Source organism: Acomys russatus, chromosome 27, assembly GCF_903995435.1.
Source record: "Acomys russatus chromosome 27, mAcoRus1.1, whole genome shotgun sequence".
Taxonomy (NCBI): Eukaryota; Metazoa; Chordata; class Mammalia; order Rodentia; family Muridae; genus Acomys; species Acomys russatus.
Window position 1 is genome coordinate 37,132,459 of NC_067163.1, and position 25,759 is coordinate 37,158,217.

At 43.0% G+C, this 25,759-nt stretch overlaps 1 protein-coding gene across 1 annotated transcript in view; it reads right to left on the reverse strand.

Annotated features, from left to right (window-relative positions):
- Tenm3 (teneurin transmembrane protein 3) overlaps positions 1–23,675 on the reverse strand; it is a 505,702-nt gene extending 482,027 nt beyond the window's left edge. Inside the window, exon 1 of the mRNA XM_051169939.1 lies at positions 23,374–23,675. Within this exon, the coding sequence (XP_051025896.1) occupies positions 23,374–23,605 (232 nt within the window). The 5' untranslated portion in view covers positions 23,606–23,675. The remainder of the gene's footprint in view (positions 1–23,373) is intronic.
- Between the last annotated feature and the right edge of the window lie 2,084 nt (positions 23,676–25,759).

Genomic DNA, 25,759 nt, shown 5'->3' on the forward strand with positions numbered 1-25,759 from the left:
TGGGGGGCCACCTAAGACAGAGAGAAGTGGACACATGGGGGGCCACCTAAGACAGAGAGAAGTGGACACATGGGGGGCCACCTAAGACAGAGAAGTGGACACATGGGGGGCCACCTAAGACAGAGAGAAGTGGACACACGGGGGGCCACCTAAGACAGAGAGAAGTGGACACATGGGGGGCCACCTAAGACAGAGAGAAGTGGACACACGGGGGGCCACCTAAGACAGAGAGAAGTGGACACATGGGGGGCCACCTAAGACAGAGAAGTGGACACATGGGGGGCCACCTAAGACAGAGAGAAGTGGACACACGGGGGGCCACCCAAGACAGAGAGAAGTGGATACATGGGAGGCCACCTAAGACAGAGAGAAGTGGACACACGGGGGGCCACCTAAGACAGAGAGAAGTGGACACACGGGGGGCCACCCAAGACAGAGAGAAGTGGGCATATGGGGTGCCACCTAAGACAGAGAGAAGTGGATACATGGGAGGCCACCTAAGACAGAGAGAAGTGGACACACGGGGGGCCACCTAAGACAGAGAGAAGTGGATACATGGGAGGCCACCTAAGACAGAGAGAAGTGGACACACGGGGAGCCACCTAAGACAGAGAGAAGTGGACACACAGGGGGCCACCTAAGACAGAGAGAAGTGGACACACGGGGAGCCACCTAAGACAGAGAGAAGTGGACACACGGGGGGCCACCCAAGACAGAGAGAAGTGGACACACGGGGGGCCACCCAAGACAGAGAGAAGTGGGCATATGGGGTGCCACCTAAGACAGAGAGAAGTGGATACATGGGAGGCCACCTAAGACAGAGAGAAGTGGACACACGGGGAGCCACCTAAGACAGAGAGAAGTGGACACACAGGGGGCCACCTAAGACAGAGAGAAGTGGACACACGGGGAGCCACCCAAGACAGAGAGAAGTGGACACACAGGGGGCCACCTAAGACAGAGAGAAGTGGACACACGGGGGGGCATCTAAGACAGAGAGAAGTGGGCACATGGGGGGCCACCTAAGACAGAGAGAAGTGGACACACGGGGGGGCCACCTGAGACCGTTCCGTGAAGGATAAACACTTGTGAGCTGTGTGTTGAATCAGCCCCAGCTGCACGTGAACAAGAGTTACTAGCTTTACGTTCTTTGCAGTAGTTCTAATACCATTAATTTAGCTTCCCTTTTTGCCCTTCACACTCTTTTATATTAATTGCTTGTCTAAAATTGGCAAGTAAGTATTTATTTTTGTCTGCTGCACATTGAATTCTTCTGGTAACCTTGATCAGCTAGGGCCAACAGCAGATCTCCCTAGTACAATTTGAAACAGGACCAAAACAATGAATTGTAGCAAGAACAAAGTATACCTGAGGGCGGAATGCACTGTGATTAAAATGCAACATTAGCTTGGATTAGATTAGGCAATTCTGTTTTATGATACTCATAAACTGAAAAATCTATACAGGAAAAATTGAATAAATACAAGCAAGGCAGGTTGCATCTCTTTAAAATAAGTGTATACTTTTTTTTTAAAAAAAGGAATTTGTATATGTGACAAAGTAGACAGGCTGGTATACGAATAAATACTTCAAACATGGCAGTATAGCACTTATGCCACAAATAAATGAGGGAAATCAGGAAAATGGGTTAGCTATTCAGCCTGTCTTCCTATCTTTGAAGTACTTAGAAGGGAGAGATTTTCCTAAGAACGACATTTTAAAATACTATATGAAAACAAGAGGCACAAACTGACATTTATCCTCTCTCTCTTTCTCTCTGTCTCTCTCTGTCTGTCTGTCTGTCTGTCTGTCTGTCTCTCTCTCTCCTTGTTTGTTTGTGTGTTTATTCTGCAGTGTGTGTTTTAAAACAGGTTATCATATAGCCTGGGTTAGGCTAGAACTCACCATAGTTCCATACTGAGGGTGACAGTAGAAGGAATATCATGTGTATTGTATGGCCAAAACACTTGTCAATTAAAAAAAAACCTGTGGCCTATAGCTGAGGTAGGAAATAGAAGGTGGGACATCTGATAGGCAGTGGGATTCTAGGCTAGAAACAGGCAAGAGATTCAGCTGGCCAGATGTGAGGAGAACAGATTACACGGAACCTAAGCCCAGGTAACCAGCTATTTGGCAGAATGTAGACTAATATAAATGGGCTATTACGTTATGAGACAGAGAAGAGCCTAGCTATATGGCCTAGGTATTTGTAAACAGCTAGAGGCGTTATGCCTGGGGTAAGCAGGAAAACCTCCCGCTTCAGGTGAACCTTGAACTTTGATCTTCCTGCCTTCCAATATCCAAACGCTGGCTTTACAGCTGTGCAACACTACACTGACTTTTATGTGGGGATGGGTACTGGACTCAGGGCTTCATGCATGCTGGATAAGCTGTCATCTGATTGAGCTACACGTAATAATAAGCTCTAAAGAGGTACGATTCTCAGCCCATGCAATGCGTGCATTTAAAGTGCCCAATTCAATACATTTTAGGAGGTTCACAGATTTTTTGCAACTATGACCACAATCAATTTTTGCATGCTCTTATCATCACCATAAAAGATGACATAATTATCAGCTATCTCACATTTTCTGCTCGTGTCCTCCCTCTACTATCCATCAGACACCACTAATGAACTTCCAATATGTGCAGAGGCTGATTTGAAACATTTCAGAGAACAGCCTACAGTGTGTGCTCTTCTGCGAGTGGCTGGCTTCACTGAGCACCAAATTTTTCAAGTTCAAACCTGGGCTGGTGACATGGCTCAGGGTTAAAGGCCGTTTCCTCCAGCTTGACCTGACTTCCATCAATGCACCCCAAGGTGGTACAGGAGAGAACCAATCCCCACAGGTTGTCCTCTGTCAAAGTGTCCACATTCATACCTTAGCAATGTGTGCCCATGAACACACACACACACACACACACACACACACACACACACACACACACACACGCGCGCGCGCGCGTGCGCGCGCGCACACACACTCACACAGGCACACACAGGCATGCACGCACACACACACACACACACACACACCTGTATGTGCACATAAATAAAGGCAAACTTTGAAAAATTAAAAAACAAAGACCAAAAAACTCCCCACATTTAGACTTTATCAGAAATTCATTCCTTCTTATATCCGAATTTTACAATGTACAGACACATCACCTTTCACATAGCCATTCGTCAGTCAGTGGGCAGTTGAGTTGTTTCTATTTGGGGGTTCCTATGAAAATACCACTAGGGATGCTTTTACACAAGGTTTCGTGTGTGTATGTCTTCGTCTCTCCTGGATTTACAACTAAGAGAGGGGGTGCTGAGCCACAGCATAGCTAGATGCTTGACTTTCTGGGGATACTCTCCATGGAAGGCATCATGTGTTACGCCATCTTCCAAGTATGAGGGCCCCAAGTTCACATTTTCACCAGCACTCTTCACTATCAGCTCCTTCCCTAGCACGGCACACGCTAAGCAGGGTCTACAATTTGCAGCGAGTCTTTGGAATACAGGCCATTGGTCCTGACTTCCAGAGGAGACCCAGAATCACTGCTCTTTCCCGAAAGCGGTTCAGGATATGAGACTCTATTCATACTTCATTCTAGATCCCTTTGTCTAGAAAATGCCTTCCCGTTGAAATTACAAACGTTCTCCAGCCAGATAACTTATATTAATAACCACATGCTGCACGAAGTCACTTCATCCTAAATGTACATGAATAGAAACACTGACTATTGCGTGCATGTGAAATGTAAATAACCCAAACAAACATTTACCGGGGAGTAACGGCCTGAGTGAGATGCATGTATCCGCTATGGAACATTGTATTGCTAATTTAAACCAGAAACTTGGACTTATATCTTCAGATCTGGAGGAAAGCCATGCATATATTGTTTTTGTGTTGAAAGTGTCAGTTGCACAACAGTGAGTATGGCATGATTACCCATTGGGAAACTAAGGAAGAGAGAGAACCAGCCAACAGATACAAATGTGCTTGTATTTTAAGCGTGAATAAAGAGGAGGATATATATAACTCATGATGGTCCACTTAGGAGGGATTGCTCACAAACAACAAAACAGAAAACAACAAAACAGAATGGGGTTGAAGCACCTCACCCCCCAACCCCCACGGTTACTATCTCAATACATAAAACCAAAGGGGGGGGGGAAATCAAAACATCTTTAAAAAAGAATTTTGTCAATTTGCTTTTTAATAGTTCTGATTCAAAATCACCTTCTCTAGGAAAAGTTGTGTCCCAAGACTCCCTCCTGCTCTAAAGAAATGAAGTGGTGTATGCTTTCCTTCTTCATACGTGCATCATCCTTGAAGAGAATAAAAATCCGTTTTTCCAAAGTAACAACCATAAGTCAAATATGAAACAGGGACGGACTGATCCGTGTGACTATAACACCGAAATAAAATGATCTACTACAATCTTGTGTCATTTCCCTTGGTTGTTGTGAGCTCGAATGTCATTATTTGTTCTCAGGCATGGTCCAAAACTACAGTTTCCTATCAGGTGCTGGTAGAATCAGCATGTGCGCCTGCTAACCAGGGCTCCACTGTTAGGTGTGTTCACAAAATGAAAGATGACAACACAGTCATAGAAACACACACACACATTATTTCCTCCTTTACGCTTCAATTTTTTTTTAATGTCAAATTTGCCACCTGTTGAGCAGCATGCCTATCCTAAAATATGGAATGGAAATTTATTTTATTTGGTACTGGGCATTGAATTCCTGGAACTTCAAACATGTTCAGCAACTGCTCTGTCACGGAGCTATACTCGGAGTGTTTCAAACTTTTATTTATTTATTTCAGCTCACGGTTTCAGATCAACCAGTCTTTCATGGGAGGAGAGAGAAGCGTATGCCAGGAAGGGTCAAGAAGCAGACAAAAGAGGAATATCAATAATAAACTAACTTTCCTCCTTTCTTCCTTTTATTCCACTGGGCCATCAGCCTAGGGGATGGCGCTGCCCATCAAGGGCGTGCCTTCCTCTCTCAGTTAATCTTCTCTGGAAATGTCCTCACAGATATGCCACAGCTGTGATTCACCAACGCCGCGTGTGACTTTCAAGTGTCGCAGGCCAGTCAGCATTGAGGAGAATTCGATATGCCATTACGGATGAAGAAAAAATAGGTATCTTTCTCTTCCTCACTGATATTCTTGAGTTTCGAGAGAACACTGACAATGACTTCTGTGCTCCACAGTCATTACTACAAACACAGGTCCATTGGAAGCCTCTGCCGCAGCGTTTCTCAACCTGCGGGTCACAACCCCTTGTGTGTGTGTGTGTGGGGGGGGGGGAACGTGTCAAATGACCCTTTCATAGGAGTTGCAGTTTAGATATCCTGCATATCGGATATTTACATTACGATTTGTAACACTAGCAAAATTACAGTTACCAAGTAGCAATAAAATAGTGTTATGGTTGCCGGGGGGGGGGGGGTCACCACAGCATGAGGAACTGTTGGATTAAAGGGTCGCAGCAATTGGAAGCTTGAGGGCCACTGCTTGGGCTGTCCTCTCTACAATCATCTCGAATGCAGCCACAGAGGGTTCCTCTGTCCACAGGAATTCGAGGTGCTCAGCAAGGTGGATTTGCTGAGGTGGGTCAGAATAGAAAACCCCCAGGGACTTCCTCAAGAAGAAAAAAACAGAATACCACTTAAAAAAAAAAAAGATTTTAGATGTGTGAGGTTTCCAGGGGGATGGGACTTATATGGCTACTGAATGGAAGGTTTGGTGGAACAAATGGGAAAGCCTGGGTTGTGAGTCCACTGACTTTAAAGAAAGAACGACTCTCAATCTTCAGTTAGGTTTCATGCACACAAACCTTGAGAGACTGACTTTAGCAACCGTTTGCACTTAAAGCATTGCTAAGATATTTCCCTTATCAAAAGATATTCTGCAAATTTGAGCTTGCTGTTTCACTTCCTAATAATGCCATTAGAACAACCCGAGGCCCTGAGGATGATAACACCCCCAACAACATTTCTTCTGGTATCTGATAGGCAGACTGTGGGAGGTGCTGGTCTCTGTATGCCTGTGGTTTGGCATGAAGCAGCAGGTGTTTAATAATTGTGACTGAAGCGGCACCACGGTGCTTCACATTGTGTACCCAAAATTGGCAACGTGGCAAGGAACCGGATACAAGTTCAGCAGTAAGCCTGTGGGCTCAAGGCATCAGACCCATAAAGGCCAAGGCAGGGGAAAAGGATTACTCCTACTGTGTCCTGAGGAGGCCTCTAAGCTACGTCTATCTGCTCGCACCTTCTGCTAAGTAATCTACAAAGCTGCTTGACCGCCAAGCCTGAAAGAAGAGCTTGCGTGCTTAGCCAAAATGAGTTAACAATCAGGTAGGTAGGGGAGCTAAAAGAAGGAGCTAAGAGGGAAACACTAACTTGAAACAGTGATAAACCGGGGCCTACTTAACTCGAGTCTTTAGTAGAGAAATTTAAGGTTGAGCAAACATGACCATCTAAATCCTTTAATCCTGCCGCTGACATTCATAGCGACGGCGAAGGATTAATCGTTTGATCTCCAAATGAATCATTTCAAGCAGTTAATATTTAAAAGTAATAAACTTTGGAGTTGCAGTAATTAGCCTGGTAGATCTGATTAATGCCTCAGGTTTTTGTCTCTTTTTATAAAACCCAATTTTCGAGACACACACACACACACACACACACACACACACACACACACACACACACACACACACAGAGCTAAATTTCCTTAGCCCCGGTATAACAGAAAACACAAGGCAGGGCCCTGGGATTCTTTTCATTTTTGTGTGCTGACAGAGCTGAGGGGGAGCACTGGGGAAAGGAGGAGTCTGGGTCTGAGTGGAGATGCAGAGCGGCATTAAGTGCTAAGTGGTAGGACCATATGCTTGCATTTCCTTTGAAGTCTAGGATCGGTTCCTGGTATTCACTACAATGGTACCCAAGCCTAAACCAAATCTCAGTCTTTAAAATTAAAAGCGCTTTCCTCTTGGCTCTTGAATCTTCCTCTGACAATTGCCAACATGTCTGAAGGCTTAATATATTTTCGGACTCTAAAAATATACAAATAAACAAAATAAAAGTAAGAAGAACATGAGAGGTATTTTTCCATCTTATTCCCAGAGCCAGGGCTAAAATGATTCAGAGACACGTAGATATTACTATTATTATTATTATTTCTGTTTATTTGTTTTTTTGTGGGTGTGTGTGCATGCGTGTGTGTGTGTGTGTGTGTGTGTGTGTGACTACACATACAAGTGCACATGCAGGTACATGCATGTCACAGTGTGGGTATGGGCTGTGCATGTGGAGGTCAAAGGGCAACTTACAAGTATCGGTTCTGTCCTTCCTCCACGTGAATTTCCAGGGATCAAGCTCATACCTTCAGACTTGGCAGCAAGTGCTTTTACCCACTGAACCATCTTGGCAGCCCCACGTAATTAGTATTTTAATTAAAGGAGTTATTAATACTATTTTTATATCTGCCCAACGCTATTTGTGACATTCTAAAATTATATGTATAACCTTCCTGTCCTATATTTTTAAGAAATCTGAATTCAATTCTTTTCATCTATCTGGAACATATACTATACAGAAGCATTTAAACATTACTTAACATTTTAGTAATGTAATGGTCAACAGCCTTCACCCACTAGTCACCAATTGCTAAGTGCTTAAAGGACTTTTTCTACTCGGAAGCTAAGGAAATATCTGAAAGGCAAGTTCCCAGTGATGTGCCACCACCTCTGAATTCTCGCAGCCTAATCCAGGAAATGTCATGTGTGTTATTATTGTAATGTGCAAAGTGTTTTTACTCTACAGAGCTTTTGTGGGGCAACAGCATCTGAGGTTGTTTTTAAGCGAGGGTTGTGGTTATAGCTCAGTGGAGACCACGTGACTGCACCCAGAACCAAATGGAATCTCACTCTGGCTAAAGCTGGATGAGAGGGAAGTGATAAACCCCAAACATGCCACATTCAATTATCCATGCTTGACCGTGTCTACTTTTGGTTTCATTTTGAGAGTACTGTTTAAGAAAGTCTCATATACAGTAAAACTCATCAACCCACAGCAGACGCCGTATGCCGTAGGCGCTGTAAGAAACACAGCCATCCCGAGCCCAAATCAAATATGGCACCGCTGCACTGAGCCCACTGAGCTATTCCCCTCCCCGCATCTCCCTTTACCCCCCACCCCCGTCCCCCCACCCCCGTCAACCACTAATAGACAAGCTCTCCTGCCTCTTACAGATCGCGCTTGTCTGTTCTTTGAGCCATGTTAATGGAGTCATATGGCACGGATTCTGGATCCATTTGATCAGTGGAATGTTCCCGAGATCCTTTCCTTTGTCACATGTCCCGCGTCATTCTTTGGTACAGTCAGGCTATGTTCAGCTTGAAGGAACATACTGCGCGTTGGTTCAGTTACCTAGTGTTCTTCCTCTGGGCCCATTACAAACGCGGTGGCTCTACACAAGTGTTTTCACTTGTTTCAAGTAAATACTTGGGAGGTGAATTCCTGGCTCGTGGAGTGGGGAAAGTTATTTTTAACTGCTTGCAAGAAATTGCCAGTTTCCAAAGTGGTGGTGCCAAATTGCAGTTCACTTTCCATCAGTAGTGCATGAGTGCTACACTGCGCCATACTTGCCCTTATGTGACACTGCCAATTATTTCCCATTCTAAAAAGTCACAGTGTGTTATGTTTACGTGTGTGTGCGCGCGCGCGTGCGCGCGCGCTCGCGCACACGCGCAGAAGCATGCCACAGTACACGTGTCAGAGGGGTTGGGGCTTGGTTCCCTCCTCTATGGCTTGGGATTTGGGATTAAATTCTATTTATTCATCAGTCTTGCCAGCAAGCTCCTTTAGCTTATATAACCTATAGAAACTATCTGCCAGACTTTTTTTTTTTTTTTTTTTTGACACAAGTTCTCACTATATACCCTGGGCTAATCCAAAATTTTTGATCATCTTGCCTCTACCTCCCAAGTGTAAGCATCACTGAACACCTACCACAACCAAACTTGTTCTTTTTTTCTTTTTAATTCCAGAAATTCTAGTGGGTGAGCTAGAGTACCCCACAGTACCTGTAATCACCATTATTTTGGTGGCTAATGGATGCTTAGAACCTCCTCATATATATTAAACATCTGTATTCCTTTTATTTATTTATTTTATTTTTTATTGAAAAATAAAATCATTCATATTACATCTCAATTGCTATCCCATCCCGTGCATCCTTCCATTCCTCCCTCCCTCCTGCTTTCACCCCATTCCCTTTCCCTATGACTGTGACTGATGGGGACCTCCTCCCCTTGAATATGATCCAAGGGTATCAAGTTTCTTCTTGGTAGTCTGCTATCCTTCCTCCAAGTGCCATTGGGCCTCCCCATCAAGGGGGCATGGCCAAATAAGGGGCACCAGAGTTCCTGTGAAAGTCAGTCCCCAGTCTCCACTTAACTGTGGAGAATATTTTCTCCCTTGGCTAGGCCAAGGGGTATGTCTTATGAAAGTCTTCACTTACCAGGAAAATGGGATAGTGGTGAGGACATCCTAAGGTGGGAGAAATATAGGAGATAGGGAAATAGATGGATCCAGAGGGTCCTAGAAACCTACAAGAAGAACACTACGATGGGCAGATCTGGGCCCAGGGGTTCTGCTCGATCTATGGCACCAACTAAGGACAATATGTGCAGTCATCATCAAACCCCTACCCAGACCTGTATTCCTTTTAAGTAATATTTCTTTTAGAAATTTTCTTATTAACGATTTGTAGGCACTCTTTATCTATTCTATATACAAGTCCTTTGTATATACACATGCACACAGAAATTATTTTTTTTATTGACTGTAGCTGTAGCTTACATTTTCATTTCTTTAAAGGTATTGTTTATAATTTTGATGAAGTCTGATTCATCAAATTTCTTGTATATTTTAGTCTTTTTGTAACCTAAGCTGTTCTGCCTAGTCTGATATAACCCAGAACATATCTAGCTTTTTTAATGCAGTTTTATAGTAGAAATGAGAGAGAGAGAGAGAGACAGAGAGACAGAGAGAGAGAGAGAGAGAGAAAAACAATGGTTTGAAACCACCTCCACTTATCCCCCGAACTCAGCAACTGTTGTTTGTGCGCCCACTGTGACAAGTCTGGGTCTCAGATTTCCTCACCTATAGGAAAAATAAAGCTCTCTCAGTCGTGAAAGACTATGTAGAGACAAAAACGGCAGACATTGGAATATGAGACAACTCTGAGAACAATACAGAAGTTCAAGAAAAGGAATTGAAGAGAACAAAAAAAGGTTTGGATAAAATTATGATTCTAAAGGTTAGAGTTTCCGTTAGCACTGGAGACTGGCTTGTATTTCATCTTTAAGCTAAACCAAGCCAGGCTTGGCGGTGAGTGTCTGTAATCACAGTACGTGAGAGGGTGAAACCAGAGGATAGCTATGTGTTTGAGGCCAGCCAGGGCTACAGACTAATTCCAAGACAGTCTGGGATACAATGTAAGATCTTGTCTCTAAAACACACAGAGATGTAAAGAAGAAGAGGAAGTAAGAAAGGTGTGATTGTGTGTGCATGCGTGTGTGTGTGTGTGTGTGTGTGTGTGTGTGTGTGTTTGTGTAATGAATTGCATCCTCTTTGTGCTGGGCTCCTACCACAAAAGCTCACTTTAGCCCTGTGTGTGGTTGACTTGGAGGTGCTTTTTCTCTCCTATGCTCAGACGGAACGACACACATGCTGGGCTTCCAAAGCAGAGATGATTTTTGGCCTTTGGCCTTTGGTGATTTAAAATTGGAGGTGTTCCCCTCAAAGACATACACTACAAATACAGCTGGTATCATTATTTTGTTATCTTCTCTTCCTCCCAGGGATTCTCAAAATCCCAAATGTTGCTATTGGGGACTCTGTAGGTAAAATTTTGTTATATATTTCATGGTCTTTTACACATGCCCTTGCATAAAGTTTTGGAATCCCCATTTAGAGTCTCTTCTTTATTCATATTGTTTCTTTCCGATTCTTCCTAATCCTGCACTTATTTTTTTTTGTTGTTGTGAGATTCATATTGACCTTTTTAATGAGCACGAGTGTTTTGTGTGCATGCATATCTGTGCACTGCTTGCTTGCCTAGTGTTTCCTGAGGTCAGAAGAGGGCACTGGGTCCGCAGGAGCTGGCGTTGCACGTGGTTGTGAGCTACCATTTGAATGCTGGGAACTGAACCCAGGCAAGAACAAGTGCTCTCAACGCTGAGCCATCTCTCTAATCCTGTTATTCACATCTTCTCTATGTTCACAAGTCAGAAATATATCTTCTTTAATGTAGTGAGTTTTATTTGTGGGCATTGTAGTTTATATGCAAATGGCTTTAGATAAATCTCATCGTTTAAGCATATGTAAGCATACGGTTTCTGCTCCTAATGTAAGAGTCCCCTCTAGTTTGGAGCTATGCTGGTAGTCCCTGGAACAGGGCAAGTGCCTGGAAAGTGACTGATTCACAGCCACTTTCTCCTAGTCACCTCTGCTGTAAGAATTGTGCAACAAACATAGCGCATGTTTCTTCTTTTCCTAGAGGGAAGAAGGACCACATAGCAGAGTTCTGAAAAGTCTCTGAGAGTCAAGAGGAAGAGTTCACTGTGAAGAACAAGCCACACCCCCACACATTCAGCTCCATTCCGGCAGGAATATGGAAGTGTAGCAACCACTTAGAGATACGGAGGATAAGAACCATGTGCTGAGAGTGGCAGAGAAGAAAAGATGGTAGGATCCCGGTTCCTGGGTGGCAGTTTTGATCCTTGGATGGTTTGACTTTTAGATTACTGATGAGAAGGTAATTCCTTTAGGTGGTTAAGCCACTGTGCTTGAAGCTACCCATACCCAAAGCCATCCATGTGCTAACCTGACTCTCAAATTAACTTCTAGAATTCTTACTGCCTCCCTCCCCAATTTGTCTTTAATCCATCTTAATTTATTTTTGAATATGTTGAGAGATATGGGACCAATTTTAAATTCTTCCAGATGGATAACCAGTTGTGCCAGCATCGTTTATCAAATCCCACTGAAGTAGATATATTTTTTTTTTGTTTTCTGTTAAGTTTCCCTATATACTAGGCTCTATTTCTAAAATGTTATCCTACTACACTGATTTACTTCTTAGTATTTGCACCAATAACACATGGATGTGATACAGTACTTCATGGCATAGGAGACAGTATACATCAGGCCACCCCAGCCTCACTACTCACTTTTTACATGTGTTTTGGGGCTAATCTCAGACTTCCATTCTTCTAAACAAATTTTAAAATCACTTACTTGAATTTAAAATAGTCCAAACTCACTGGGATATCATTGGATAGCTTTCGCTTTTGCGAATTCATTTTGTGAGGACTGTTTTCTCAGACTGACACTTTCTCATGCCCGAATCACTATGTTCCTAGTCATGCAGGTCTTACTTTGTTGTGCCGCCATCTTCTATGACGACCTTCCTATCAGGCTCCATGTCATTCCTATAAAACATATTCCCGAGCATTCTATAGTGCTAGCTGACATTATGACAGCACTGTGTTTACTTCTGAATGTAGCCAATTATCACTTAACAAGTATTATGAACTCTTAATAATAACAGTAGATAATATGCACCAGACATTGTTTTAGGTGGTTCACGTATTTATACTCACACTTAAAATCTACATGTAAGAGAAAGACTACCAACCCTACCAACCCAGGCACTCAAGAGGTTGAGATAGGCTGTGAGTTCAAGACCATCCTGGCCTATATGGTGAAAGTTCTTTTTAAACACACACACACACACACACACACACACACACACACACACACACACACACACACACACCAAAAAACCCTAAACAAATAATACCTGAAACAAAAACACAACAAACAAAACACAAAAGAGAGAAAATTGAAGCACAGAAAAAATTAAGTCGTTATTCCAAGCAAGCTCTTTGGCTAAGATAAAAACTGCCACCCAGATAATGGAAGGCCAACCCAGGATTCAAACACATGTTATCAGGACCTCAAATCTATACTTCTGCCTTTTATATTATAATAGTTATTGTGTTTATATTACATTCATTTACATATTAAAATGGACTTTGGATTCTATACTTATTGGCCTATTTTTGTGGGTATACAATCACATATTGGAAAATTTTAACTGATTTAACTTTTTGCAAAATATAAACTCACTGTTTTTCTTCTTCTGCTTCTTTGCAGATAGCAAAATATTAAAACAGTTTTGATTAGTAATTATGAGATTAGGTGCATCTCCTATATGCTACCAATTTTAAATGAAAAATCTTAGTATCTCACTATTTAGAATACTATTTTGATGTTTCAAAGATCATTTTAAATATGATGTATTTACATAAATATATTTAATGGATTCTTTCTTGTTTTGATTTAGTTTTATTTTTATAAATAATGATTTCTAGATTTTTATCTAAAACTTTTCCACCATCTATTGATAAGATCACAATTTTTAAATTTTGATTTATTAACCTTACTATGCTAACAGATTTTCTAATGCAAGAAAAAGCCTTGCATTGTCTATAAGATTAATAAACACTTGGTTATGAATTTGATCTAGCAGGCTCTCACTTTTACATATTTGTGGGTTTTGATATGAAGAAAGTGATTTAAAATTTTACACAGTTCTGAGAAACAATGTAATCCACTCAGCTTCTTTCTGATACTGCTTTGTTCTCTCATCAAAGTTATGCCAGCTTCGTAATCTACCTGTTACCTGCATCACTTAAGGTTTCCAGGCAGGGCTTCTCTGTGTAGCCTTGGCTGTCCTGGACTTGCTTTGTGGACCAGGCTGGCCTCGAACTCAGGGATCACCTGCCTCTGCCCCCCTGAGTGCTGGGATTAGAGGTGTGTGCCACCGTGCCCGGCTTGCCAGACAGCTTTTTAAACGTTGGATTTAATGTACTCATGGGTAATTTTTCAACAAGTCTTTCTTCATGTTCTGAAATACGATTGATCATAATTTCTGAGGAGCAATAAATTCCTCCGGAGTTTCTGTGTTCCTAGCTGATACAATCCCTCCGTCATTTCTCCTTAGTTTTGCTCTGAGTCCTTACCATGGAGCTTTCTTATTTAGGAGTCTTTATTTGTGTTTTTGATACTCCCAAAGACTCAGTCTTACACATTTCAGGTAATTCCTTTCTTCTGTTTGAAGAAAGGGTCTTGAGTGTGTCATATTGCTTCTGTCTCTAAGTAGGAAGATAGCCGTCATGTCCAGCTCTAGTCTTCTTAAAGAACCAATGTTTTTGTTTGTTTTTCATCCTAGCTTTTATTTTTAGGTTAGGTACATTGGTGTTTCGACTGCATGTATGTCTGTGTGAGGGTTTCAGATCCCCTGTAAGCGGAGTTACAGACAGTTGTGAGTTGCCATGTGGGTGGTGGGGATTGAACCTGGGTCCTCTGGATAGAGCAGCCAGTGCTCTTAACCACTGAGTCATCTCTCCAGCCCGGCCATCTTACTCTTACTTTCTTTGATGTGTGTCCTCATAATTCCTCATTTCTTAAGATGTATTGTAGATTCCTTTGTTGTTTTTTCTAGTCTTTAAACACAGTCCTTGTAATACAGTTTCCTATTATTACTGCTTTAGCTACTTTGATAAATTTTAGAAATAGAACTTTATTTTCTATTGCTTCTTGTCACAATCAATGGACATAATAATCCACGGGGAGAAAAAGCATTTTTTGCTTATCTTTTTTGTCATTTATTTTTAATTTTAGTATATTCTGTGATCATATTTTCGGTATAAAATCGTGTATGAATATTCTATTTCATTTTTTTTTTTGTGATCATATACCTAACTGGCTTCTGAAATTATTCCACAGCCTGTTCCCGAATCACTTCTAATCAGCATTATAACTTCTGTACATACACATAATATAGCTAAAGAGGGAGTCTCACAGTGTCCTGTGCAGTCCAGACTGGCCTCGGAGCGTCCTGTGTTCTGGGTTACCCAAACACAATCCCATGCTCACCAGCTTGCTCTCTAACTTTTTCTTTTAGATCTGGCTGATTCTGAAGAAGGTAATTTGAAACGTCACATTATGAGTGTGCTTTAATAATGATTCTTTTTTCCCTAATACTAACCTCTAACTACTGCCCCCTTTAATGGCTGCAATAGAAAAGAATGCCTCCTCTGTACAGTCTGCCTTTTGGGCGGGGTCACATATACGCGAGTACTCTACCTCAGAGCCACACCCCATTCCTATTAAAAAAAATGGAAAGTAATAACTCCTGTCTTTATAGATAATAATAAAGCCACCCTTATTTTGTTTATTGCATGCATTTACCTGGCGTCTCTTTATTTTTCAAGCTTTTTAGAAAGCAGTTTAAGGGTGTTCCTTATGAATACCAATAACTTTTACGAAGCAGGTGAACAGCTCATGTCAAAGTTCTGAACATTTATATTTCATACAATGTGTGTTAAAGACGTGATTCCTTCCATCTTGCTTTATGACTATTCATGATTTTCCCTGTTTCCTCCTTTTCCTGGGAGCTGTTTTTGCTAATTTGGCCAGATTGCTATTCATTCCCCTTTCCCCCTGCTAATTAGGTAGGTCTATTGTGCTTTTTCATTCCCCTAATGATCACCTTCCTTTCCTGACATTCATATTCAAATACATGTTTTTCATTATTACATGAATGCAAGATAGCAATTATTTCGCTCGGAGAAATCTCTATTTCTTAAGGGGTTCCCCTCCTTTCTTTTCGGTGAGACGTGATTTTGGAACTCGCTGACTTTCTGCACCACTTTCCCACAAGCACTGGAGTTTGCAGCAACTCCTGAACACCTTGAGTTCCAGCCTCGTCCTCCTGTGGTCCTGTCCTGTGGGGCCAGCAACCACCATATGAGTTTTCACCTATCATCTTTCCCTTTCGTGGTCCCTAAATCTGACTCAGTTGCTGTCTCTTCTCGTATTCTATGGCCCACAGTGTTGATACAGTCTCTGAGTCTTTACCTGCCCTAAATATGCATCATTTTTACTGGCAGACGGATGGCATGCAGCAGCCCACATGGTTTTAAAAGCACAGCATTACGTCCTCCGGTGGGACCCGCCCCGCCCCCCGTGCTGGGATTTCGGGCATGAGCCACCACATCTGCCTAATATGCAGGATGAGTTTCAGGGACCAAAGAGGTTATGATAAGCAGCTAAAAACCTGTGTTCTCAAGACAGCATTTACTCTTTACTTAAGCCAATAGTGTAACTGAAAACAAGACAAAAGTCTGCCATCGCTTCTTCATTTTGTACATGTGGTACTTTGGGCAACTGCTGATCTCTGCCCAGAGTCATGTTAATCACTCAAGGATTGTCTTCCCTAGGAGTTAGCAACCTCCAGCCTGTCACATTCCCTCGAGGCTGAAGGCACAAGGATAAGAAGTAGCAGCCCAGTAGCACCTCTTAGACTGACATCTTTTTACAAGGCCTAAGCCTAGTTCTCTTGAAAACTCCTAAAGTAGTCAGATACTACTTTGTGGTCTTGGTGGGGGGACTCTACTGTCCAAGTGCACAGTTCCTCACTAAACCGGGACCTAAAAGTGAATAGAATCAAGACAGTGATCAACTAGATCGACACAGAACGACCAGCACTGCTTGCCTAAGCATCTCTCCTGGTCCCCTGTCCCAGTTTGTCCTCCTTTTAAAACTAACGCTCATGTCTGTTCCCCAAAGATGGACTTAGCACTTCACTAGAACCTGCTATTTTCCTGTTCTTCTTCCTAACATGTGCATGGATTAAGTGTCCCCATTTTTTCTCGTTTTCATCAATACTTATTTCTTTAGTTGTTATATTGAGAAGTATAATCAAGCCTCGACCTTTGGGACTCCAGAGATCATCTGTTACCGTAAATCTCTGGGGAAAACGTCACTATCCCCTTAGCCCTCTTCCGTGAGGCAGATGACTAAGTCACACTTCAGAAGACCCACAGCCGCACTGCACTCTGTTCTGGAGCTCACAAGGCAGTGTGAACTGCGGGCTCTTCTCCAGACTTCCTCCTCTATGTGGCTCTCACACTGGCGTGGAGTGTGCCTTTTCTCCTGGTGGCCTGTCCGTTGTCTGTCTTATGGAGTCAAAGTGTCAAAACTTCAAGAAATTGAAATAGAGGAATCTTTTTTTTTTTGTTGTCAGATAATATTCTATCTGCTAACACTTCTCCAATATTATCTACCTCTTTATCAAATCTAAGCATAATTGTACATATTCATCTGTGTCTCGAATTCTCCTGGCTTTATATAAGTTCCTGTGATACACAAATAATACATATCTAGGCTCTTCGTTTCTCGTCCAGTATTTGGTTAGAATGGCTGTGGTTATAAACTTAGTGATGGGTGAGGAAAACTATCTTTGTGTGTGTGTGTGTGTGTGTGTGTGTGTGTGTGTGTGTGTGTGTGTGTGTGTGTTTTCACCTGTTTGTACAGGATCCTGGGGTTGTCGTCTTCCATCTCAATAAGCATTATTTTGTTCTTTTGTAATTTCTACTTTGCTCATTAGAAATTCATCTTATTTTTTTTTGTAAACAAGAAGGAAACCAACTTGTTTTGTCTTCCTAGAAAATTATGAAATATCTTTATTCTTAAAGTTAAAGCATTTTCTTCATGTCTGTGCTTGTCATGTATGTGTGCCACATGTGTTGCTTATGGTGTGTGTGTGTGTGTGTGTGTGTGTGTGTGTGTGTGTGTGTGCCTGTCTGTCTGTCCATCTATCTGTTTGAATTTTGTTGTCTGTTTTGGGTATTAATTTTATTTGTTATTCAAAATCATTAATTTGGATTTCAAGTGAGACTCCATTTTTTTTTCTTGAGACATCACTCTGTTCCCCCCCCCAAAATTATTTATTTTATCTTACCTGGTTTTTTTATTTTAATTTTTGGTGTTGAGAATTAAATTTATACCCTAATCTCCATTCTAGTACAGAGCGATACCCCCAGACTATTTTAGGTACCGGCTTGTAAATTCTATTTGTGTGGGTGTTACTTGATTGCCATTGCTTTTGTTGTTGCAAGTTTTATTGTTCCAGGTTCTGGCAGGTGACTTTTAAAATTACATATAGTTAACTATGCATATGTCTGTGTGTCTGTGTGTGGGTATGCTGCATGTGAGTTCAGGTGCCCAAGGAAGCCAGAAGTGTGGGATGCCCTGGAGGCAGAGTTAGAGGTGGTCGTAAGCCACCCAGTGCGGGTGCTGGGAATCGAACTCGGATTCCCTGCAAGCATATGATGCATGCTCTTCACGCTGAGCCATCTCTCTAGTCCCCATATTCTTCTACTTTAGTTCAGCTCAGCTCATCCTCTCTTATCTCCCTATCTTATCTACCGTTCCATCTCCGTGGAAGCCTTCTGTTGTGTTTCTTTGCCTCGTCTCCCACCCACTGCTTGCTGGGCTCCATTAAGCGTGCTGCTTTCTTGGGGTCCTGTGAGAAACCACAGGAAATCCCACTATATCCTGAGAACAGGACTTTCTATTCTCGGAAGCAGATCTCCTTGTTGGCATTCACATAACGCCAAGAGCGGAGAAAGGGATCAGCGTAGGCTTTTCCTCCGCCCTGAGGGGACAAGAAAGCAGGCGTCTCTGTAAGAGGATAGTCTTTCCTGTAAGCATCATATCAGAGGCCCGTTGGCCTCTGTCCGGAACCCCCAAACTATAGCAGCATTCTTTCTGGTCTTTGCCCGTTCTGAACTCTCATGTGGCACTGAGGAGGGGAGTACCTGATCCACTCGGTCCCTTTACCTCATTTGCAGTGCGGGTCAGTGATCACCACTACTCTCCTGTGAAGTGGAGCAGGCTGCATGGCACAGTGCTTGCCTACCGTGTGATTCCAAGCCATAGCAAGGCAGTCAGGGAGAGAAGGAGCTCAGCTAACCCACCCAAGGTGCGTTTCCCCTTCCTCCTCCTCTTTCTTGCCTCGCGCCAGCAGAACCCCCCCAAAGCATGTGAGAACTGAACACGGACTGACCATGGATGAGGTAATGGTGCACTTTTGTGAGAGCAGGGATCCTGGACCAGAGGTGAGTCACCCTTAGCAACTGCTGAGTGCCTGTCTTCAATCTGCCTTCCCTGTTCCCTTTCTATATGAATGCTGTCCCTACTTTGATTTCAGCGATGTACTATCATAGATACGGTGCTGACATGGATTACCTTCCTCTCTGTGGCCATTGCAGAAATTAAAAACACACAAAGAAACTTTTTGTGTGCACTTAAAAATTCTAAAGATCACAAGAGTCATAGGGAGGGCCATTTCACCGGGTTGGCTTTGTGCTGTTTCGGGAGAGCGGTGGGATCTTTGTAGGTTTATGGTTCAGAAAAACAGAAGTTGTCTTTGTCTTAGGAAAAGTGCCGTTCAAATTTCAACCCTAGAACCATCATTCCATGTGGGAGTTGATATCAGCTCTTGTCCGGTCAGGAACACCAGAGGCACATGCACACACCTCAGCCAGCTCTAGAGGGGGTGGGGTGGGGAATCTTTTATTTGATCCCTTCTGCGAAACTGTGGGCTGATGGTAGGCAGCTGTTTTGTAAGAAATGGGTCTCTGACCTGATGAGATAAATTCTCTTCAAAGAGAAAAGAGTATCTAAGAATGCAGAACATGTCATTGTTGCCCCCAAGGCCCTCTCACCTACAGACAGCAGAGCTGCAGAGAACAACTATTGCCCAAAAGAAATGCTAAGAGATTTAAAGGGGGAGAGAGGGAGAGAGGCTGAGTGGGAAAGAGGGAGGGGGAGAGGGAGGGAGAAGAGAGGGAGGAAAGGAGAAGGGGGGAGAGAGAGAAGGAGGGAGGGAGGGGAAAGACAAAGAAAAGAAAAGCAGAAGGAGGGAGGGAGGGAAAAGGAGAAAGATGGGGAGGGGGAGCGGGGGAGAGAGGGAGGGAGAGAGCTCTGCATGAGATCCAGTCCACTTGCCCATGACTCTGAAACTGAAATCATGCCATCTTCACAGGATCTAAATATAACACGTAATTAACAGGAGTCACCTGCCAGTCAGTGATGCCATAAAAAAAAAAAAATCTGATTAAAATCAAATGCGATGACAGGCCAGAAAAATCTGTTGATAAAAGTAAAAAGCCTGGATTTCTCCATTTGAGGTCCCTGTGTGTAATTGCATCAACGGGGTCTCTACTTATCCTTTCCTGTGGGTGAGATGGCATTTCCCTGTGTCACGTAAGAAGAAGAGGGGTGTGGGACCCGAGGAAGACCCTGTTTGAAAACTCCGCAGAGGAACTAAATTAGCCTGATTCTTTGGAACACTTTCAAAGATCTCTGGCTACTGTTAATATTGTTAATCTTTCATTTTTATTGTGTGTATGGTGTCAGGAGCTGTGGCAGGAAGCACATTTTGTCAATTAAATAATTAATCCCACAGCATAATAGCCAGTAAGGAAAAATTGACATTTGTCAGGTTCAAAGCAAAAGAAAGCCTGGGAGGATTTTTCCATTATGCTTGCTCAAGAAAAACGTAATTTGATAGCAGGCTTGCTTATTTGCTTCTGTGCTACACCTACCAGTCCTCTAGTAACAAGAAAGACAAAGCAGGAAGTCTGGGCAGAGGGCTGGGGACAGGGCTCATTTTCTGGGAAAAGATGAGGACCCAGTTCAGATTCCAGACCCCATGGAAAAAGCCCTTCGCTGCTGAATGACAACCTCAGGCTTTCACAGGTACACACACACACACACACACACACACACACACACACACACACACACACACACACACACACTGAGAGAGAGAGAATAAGAGAGAGACAGAGAGAGAGAGAGAGAGAGAGACAGACAGAGAGACAGAGAGACAGAGAGAGAGACAGACACAGAGACAGACACACAGAGAGAGTTTACCAGGTTTTCCTATGGCTCCTCATCTACGCATCAAAGAGTCAGATTAATTTTATTTCCCATACATGGCTTGGATGAGCTCACTTCACACTATCCAAACCATTTTAATGGGAAATTGAAGAAAATTACTATAATACAGCAACTGGCAATTCTTATACTTGCTTTCTTTTCGTGTGTGTGTGTGTGTGTGTGTGTGTGTGTGTGTGTGTGTGTGTGTGTGTGTGTGTGACTTGTACAGAGCTTTGGGGCTAAGCACTAGAGACTGGAGGTTCAACGGGTCCCCCTCCAGCAAGCTGCAACTGTGGAAGAGCGAGCCAGGGCAACTCTAAGCCTTACTGTCTCAGTCTGTAGGTGAGTTTTGTTAGGGGTCTCCCTCAGGTGACCACCCACAGCACACTAGGCACATTAGGGTACAGGAGGCACACGTACACATTAGCAAGAATTAGCTGTATGGTCCATTGAGGTTTTTAAGGAATTCTAATTCAGGGGCCTGAGCAGTGAGCCCTAGTATCTCAAAGCACTATACTCCGGCTTTTCCCTTCTCTTCAGCTCCTAACCCACCCCCCACCCCCACTCCACCACCAGGATCCAGATGAGAGGCCTCCATCTGCCACCTGGCTCAATTTCTCCTTCACTAGTCCCTGGCTTGCAAGGAGCTGAGTAATAGTACTCGTTGGTCCCCTAAGAACTCTGGTTCTACAGTTTCCACAGATGGTGTCGCCAATGTCGTCAACAACAGCCTGCACTGGATTAGCACTGCCTAGGAGGTGAAAATTCAACCGGGCTATTTTTAACCTGTTTAAGCATCCTCCGCTCTGCCAAAACTAAATGCTTGCTTGGGGTGGGGATGAGCATCCCTGAGGATGCCTCGTGCCACATGTGCGACTGACTTTCCTCCTCACAGTGCTCAACAACATAGGGTCGGTCTACTAGTGTTCCCATAGCACGGCACTAAACAGCGGTTTTTGTTATTAAAAAAAAAAAAAAAGGCAACACTCCACATAGGGTTCAGATGGTATGCATTGCCTACTTAAAAAAAAATGGAGGAAAATGTATGTTGATAATGTCTTTCAGCTGTGTAGAGACTATGAGAGGGAAAATTGGGTTAAGCCTTATAGTATATAGTGTAAGGACCATGTGAACAGCCCCTGACTTACTGAGAGTACACAGCCAAACGTGTTCCGTATCTCCTTCGAAATGAGACACAGCACGTCCCCTTCCATGCGACTTCATATCAGTGTGTTAGTAGAACATGTGTTTGCAGGGGGAAATATCTCTTGAGGAAATTAAATGAATTTATTTCAGAATATAAACTCATTCGGACAAATGAGTTCCCTCTTGCTTTATGTAGGAGGGCTTCTCCGGTAATGCAGAGGAGGGAGAAACTGTGGATGACAGATGTCCTGCATTGTCACTTTCTAAAGTTCCTTAGACTTTGCCCAGCCCAATGTCAAGTTCTTAGTCATTTTGTCAGTGAGGTGACTGAAAACGTACGCTCATATCCTTTATTACTAAAGTTCCATTTTTTACATTTCTGATTAAATTAGCCAAGGGGCACTAATTCTATAGAATTTGAAACGCACACGTAAGAGGGTTTTATTTTCACTGGAGCAATCTCGCCCACATCTCTGTACTGTACAAAACAACATATAACTATGTCCCTCACTTAAGACAAGCTGCTGTTTTAGGTCTGGAAAGCAGTCATTCTAGGGTGGTAAACGAAAGCTATAGGACCCATTGTTTCCCTGGCAAGACAGAAAAAAAAAGTGTAAAAATATTCAAGAAATATATGTAAATGACCAAGCCATTACATTGTGGGAAAATAGGTTGTATTAAGGGATGAGGATACAAGGAGAAAAAGGGGGGGGGGGATCTCTCCATCGCTCACTCTTTTACAAGATAGAGACATCAGCGGAGAGCTGGGCTGGATGGAGGTTCTTAAGAGGTTTTTATGGGTTTAATTCTCTCTCAGTAATTGTTTTCTTTTTACCAGTTCTGACTCTATTTTATTTAATTTTTAATTTATGTGCTTTGGTGTAGGGGTGTCAGATCTCGGAGTTACAGACAGTTGTAAGCTGCCATGTGGGCGCTGGGAATTGAACCCAGGTCCTTTGGAAGAGCTGGCAGTGCTCTTAACTGCTGGGCCATCTCTCCAGCCCCCAGTTCTGACTCTAATAGCAGGGTTTGTGAGTGTCTTCACTCAGCTAAGAAAAACTTGGATTTCAGGCTTCTTCCATACACACGGACTTTGATCAGCCGCAAACCCATCAACCTCACGCATGTATACATGTGGAACTGAGGGGACTATTCTCCATGTGTGTCAGTCCCCAGGTCTGTGTCATGGGTGGCTTTTCACCTCTCGTCTGTGTGACCCATTGAGTATGTCAAAATCAGAACCAGCAGCCAGGACAAAGAAAAGAGTGTCGTTCCCCCAGGGCTCCCGGGGCACCTCTAAGTGAGGAACACGCGCGCATGGCTCGTTCTACACTAGAGTGTGTACCTACCTTGTCTGGTATACTCGTCTGCTTCCCTGTGGACCAGATCCTTTACTCTGTTTCCGTAAAGCAGCCGTGAAGAATCATGATCAAAAGCTTTCAAGGTTTCGCTGGAACTGTAAGACTTCTGCGTGGGGACCCTACACTCCTCATTGTCCGCGGACGAGTTTGTGTACCGCCGTTCTTTTTCTCGTCTGCTCTTGGTCAGGGAGCAGTAAGGCCTGCGTTCTTTCACATCCATGCTTCATTCCTTCTCGGCGCACATCGGTCCTGCTTGTTAGAACTTTATGCCCAGAGTTCAACTCTCACTGGCCTTTCTGCAAAGATAAAAGGTTGGCAACGGCATCAGGAAAGGAGCATCTGCAGACCGACTCCGAGCATGCGCTTAACAGCAAGTAGCTTTGCTAGCTCGAATCCCACTTTCAATTCGAAGTAGATTCTTAGGTTAACATAGTCCACAACGCCAACAGGTGACATCCTTTCTGCTCTGAGCATTCATATAAAGCATGTTACATGATTCCTCCCCACCCGCAACAGACACACAGTAATACAAATGAAAATTAAACTCAAGCTTAAATATCACTTTAGAAGCCAGCTAAAACTTAAATTTTCTCCTATAGCATTTACTTCTTGTGCAAATAAATTTCCTTTCTTTTCCTTACCCTCCAAAAAAAAAAAAAAAAAAAAAAAGCATGTTATTAATTTTTTTTTTCACTTTCTCTTTAAAGCATAGGAGCAAATTGGGAAAGTCTTAAAGTGGGAACTTCATCAAATGCATTGAATAGTTTATTCATTTTATTTTTACAAAGACTTTTGCTTTAGAGGGCAATTTTCATGTGTTAAGGACCTCAATGTTTTGAACTGTGGAAAGAGCCAGACCCCCTCTCATACCCTGCTTCTTAAATGCACTTAGTTCCCTCTCTAGCATGTGAACTTAATCAGTGCTACCCTGACATTTAAGGCAATTCAAGTGGCTAATTTGACTGGGGCACTTTCATTCATTCATTCTTTCTTTCTTTTTTTTTTTTTTTTTTTTTTTTTTTGGTAATTGCTGATAGCAACTTTAGAAGGAGCGGAGCAAACTGTTTCTTTGCTTAGCAGCTAATTTTTTTTTTCTTGAATTTGCTGAACTGACAGTGGCAAGGGCTCAGGGCCCACTCTGATCTGGAAGATGGAGAGCTGCCCAAGGCGAATCCAGACTCTATGGTCCTCTTCTTGTCTTTATTGTTTCTCATTTGGTCCCTTCATTTTAACCTGGAGGTTCCCAGGAGCTCTTCAATCCCCAGGGTTACTGCCCAACCCGGATCCTACTTTCCTAAATCGGCTTTTTATCCCGATGATCTCATAATCGACTCGGAATAGATGCCTGGTGAGCACCCTCCCTCCTCCCCAAGCCCCTGCTCCCCATCCTCTCCTTGCTTCTGAATCCTTAGGGTTGGAACTTCTATTTTCGTATTTTCTTCCATGTAGATTCTCTGTGCAAAAGAAGTCTCCCCACGTCTTCACCAGCCACTCTCATTAGACACATCGCACAGTTCTTTATTGTGCGTCTGATGTGGAGTCTGGTAGCCTCAGAATCTCCCACGTCAAGCTGTCAACGAATCTTCATTCATCCTGCCTGACATGACAGCTCCTAGACCTACCTCTCACTTTCAGCTTCTGCCTTCCATCCAGTTACTGAAAGTGGGGCAGAGCTCTGGGCTGGAATGATCACAGACCCTCACTGTATTTGCTTATAAACATTTGGTGCACTCCTCCAAGCCATTTCTTCAACCATATTACATGGCCCTGATGTAAGTACATGTGCCGATGGCCAAACAGGGCTTCCCTCAAACAGGGCTCCACATTTCTCTACCTTTGAATTGAACCGGGCCACTCAAAGTAGCTATTTCATATTGTTCAAAAGAATCTTCATTTTTCTCTCTCATTTTTCCTGTATCGCGACAGCATTTTTGGAGGGTGTTAAAACAGGGGTTCTCTGTGTAGCCTTGGCTGTCCTGGAACTCACTTTTTAGACCAGGCTGGCCTCGAACTCAGAGATCCACCTGCCTCTGTCTTCCAGGTGGTGGGATTAAAGGCATGCTCCACCATGCCTGGCATCAGTGTATTTTTCAATGTAATATTTTTCATTGACTCTTTATGATTCACTACTTCATGGTTTTCTTATAAAATTCTTCTAACAGTTCTTAATAAAACGTGAAATGATCATTGCAGTCTTCTGTTCAGCTTAATATGAAAGATAGCTTAAGGTAAAGTGACAGCCAATAAGAAAATCAACGAGTTTCCCTATTTTTATTATTGTAACAAAGCAAAAAGTATGTTAGGCAAATATTTAGTGATATGCCTTCCGTGAGTGCCGAGACCTCAGGAGTGAATAATAATAATAATAATAATA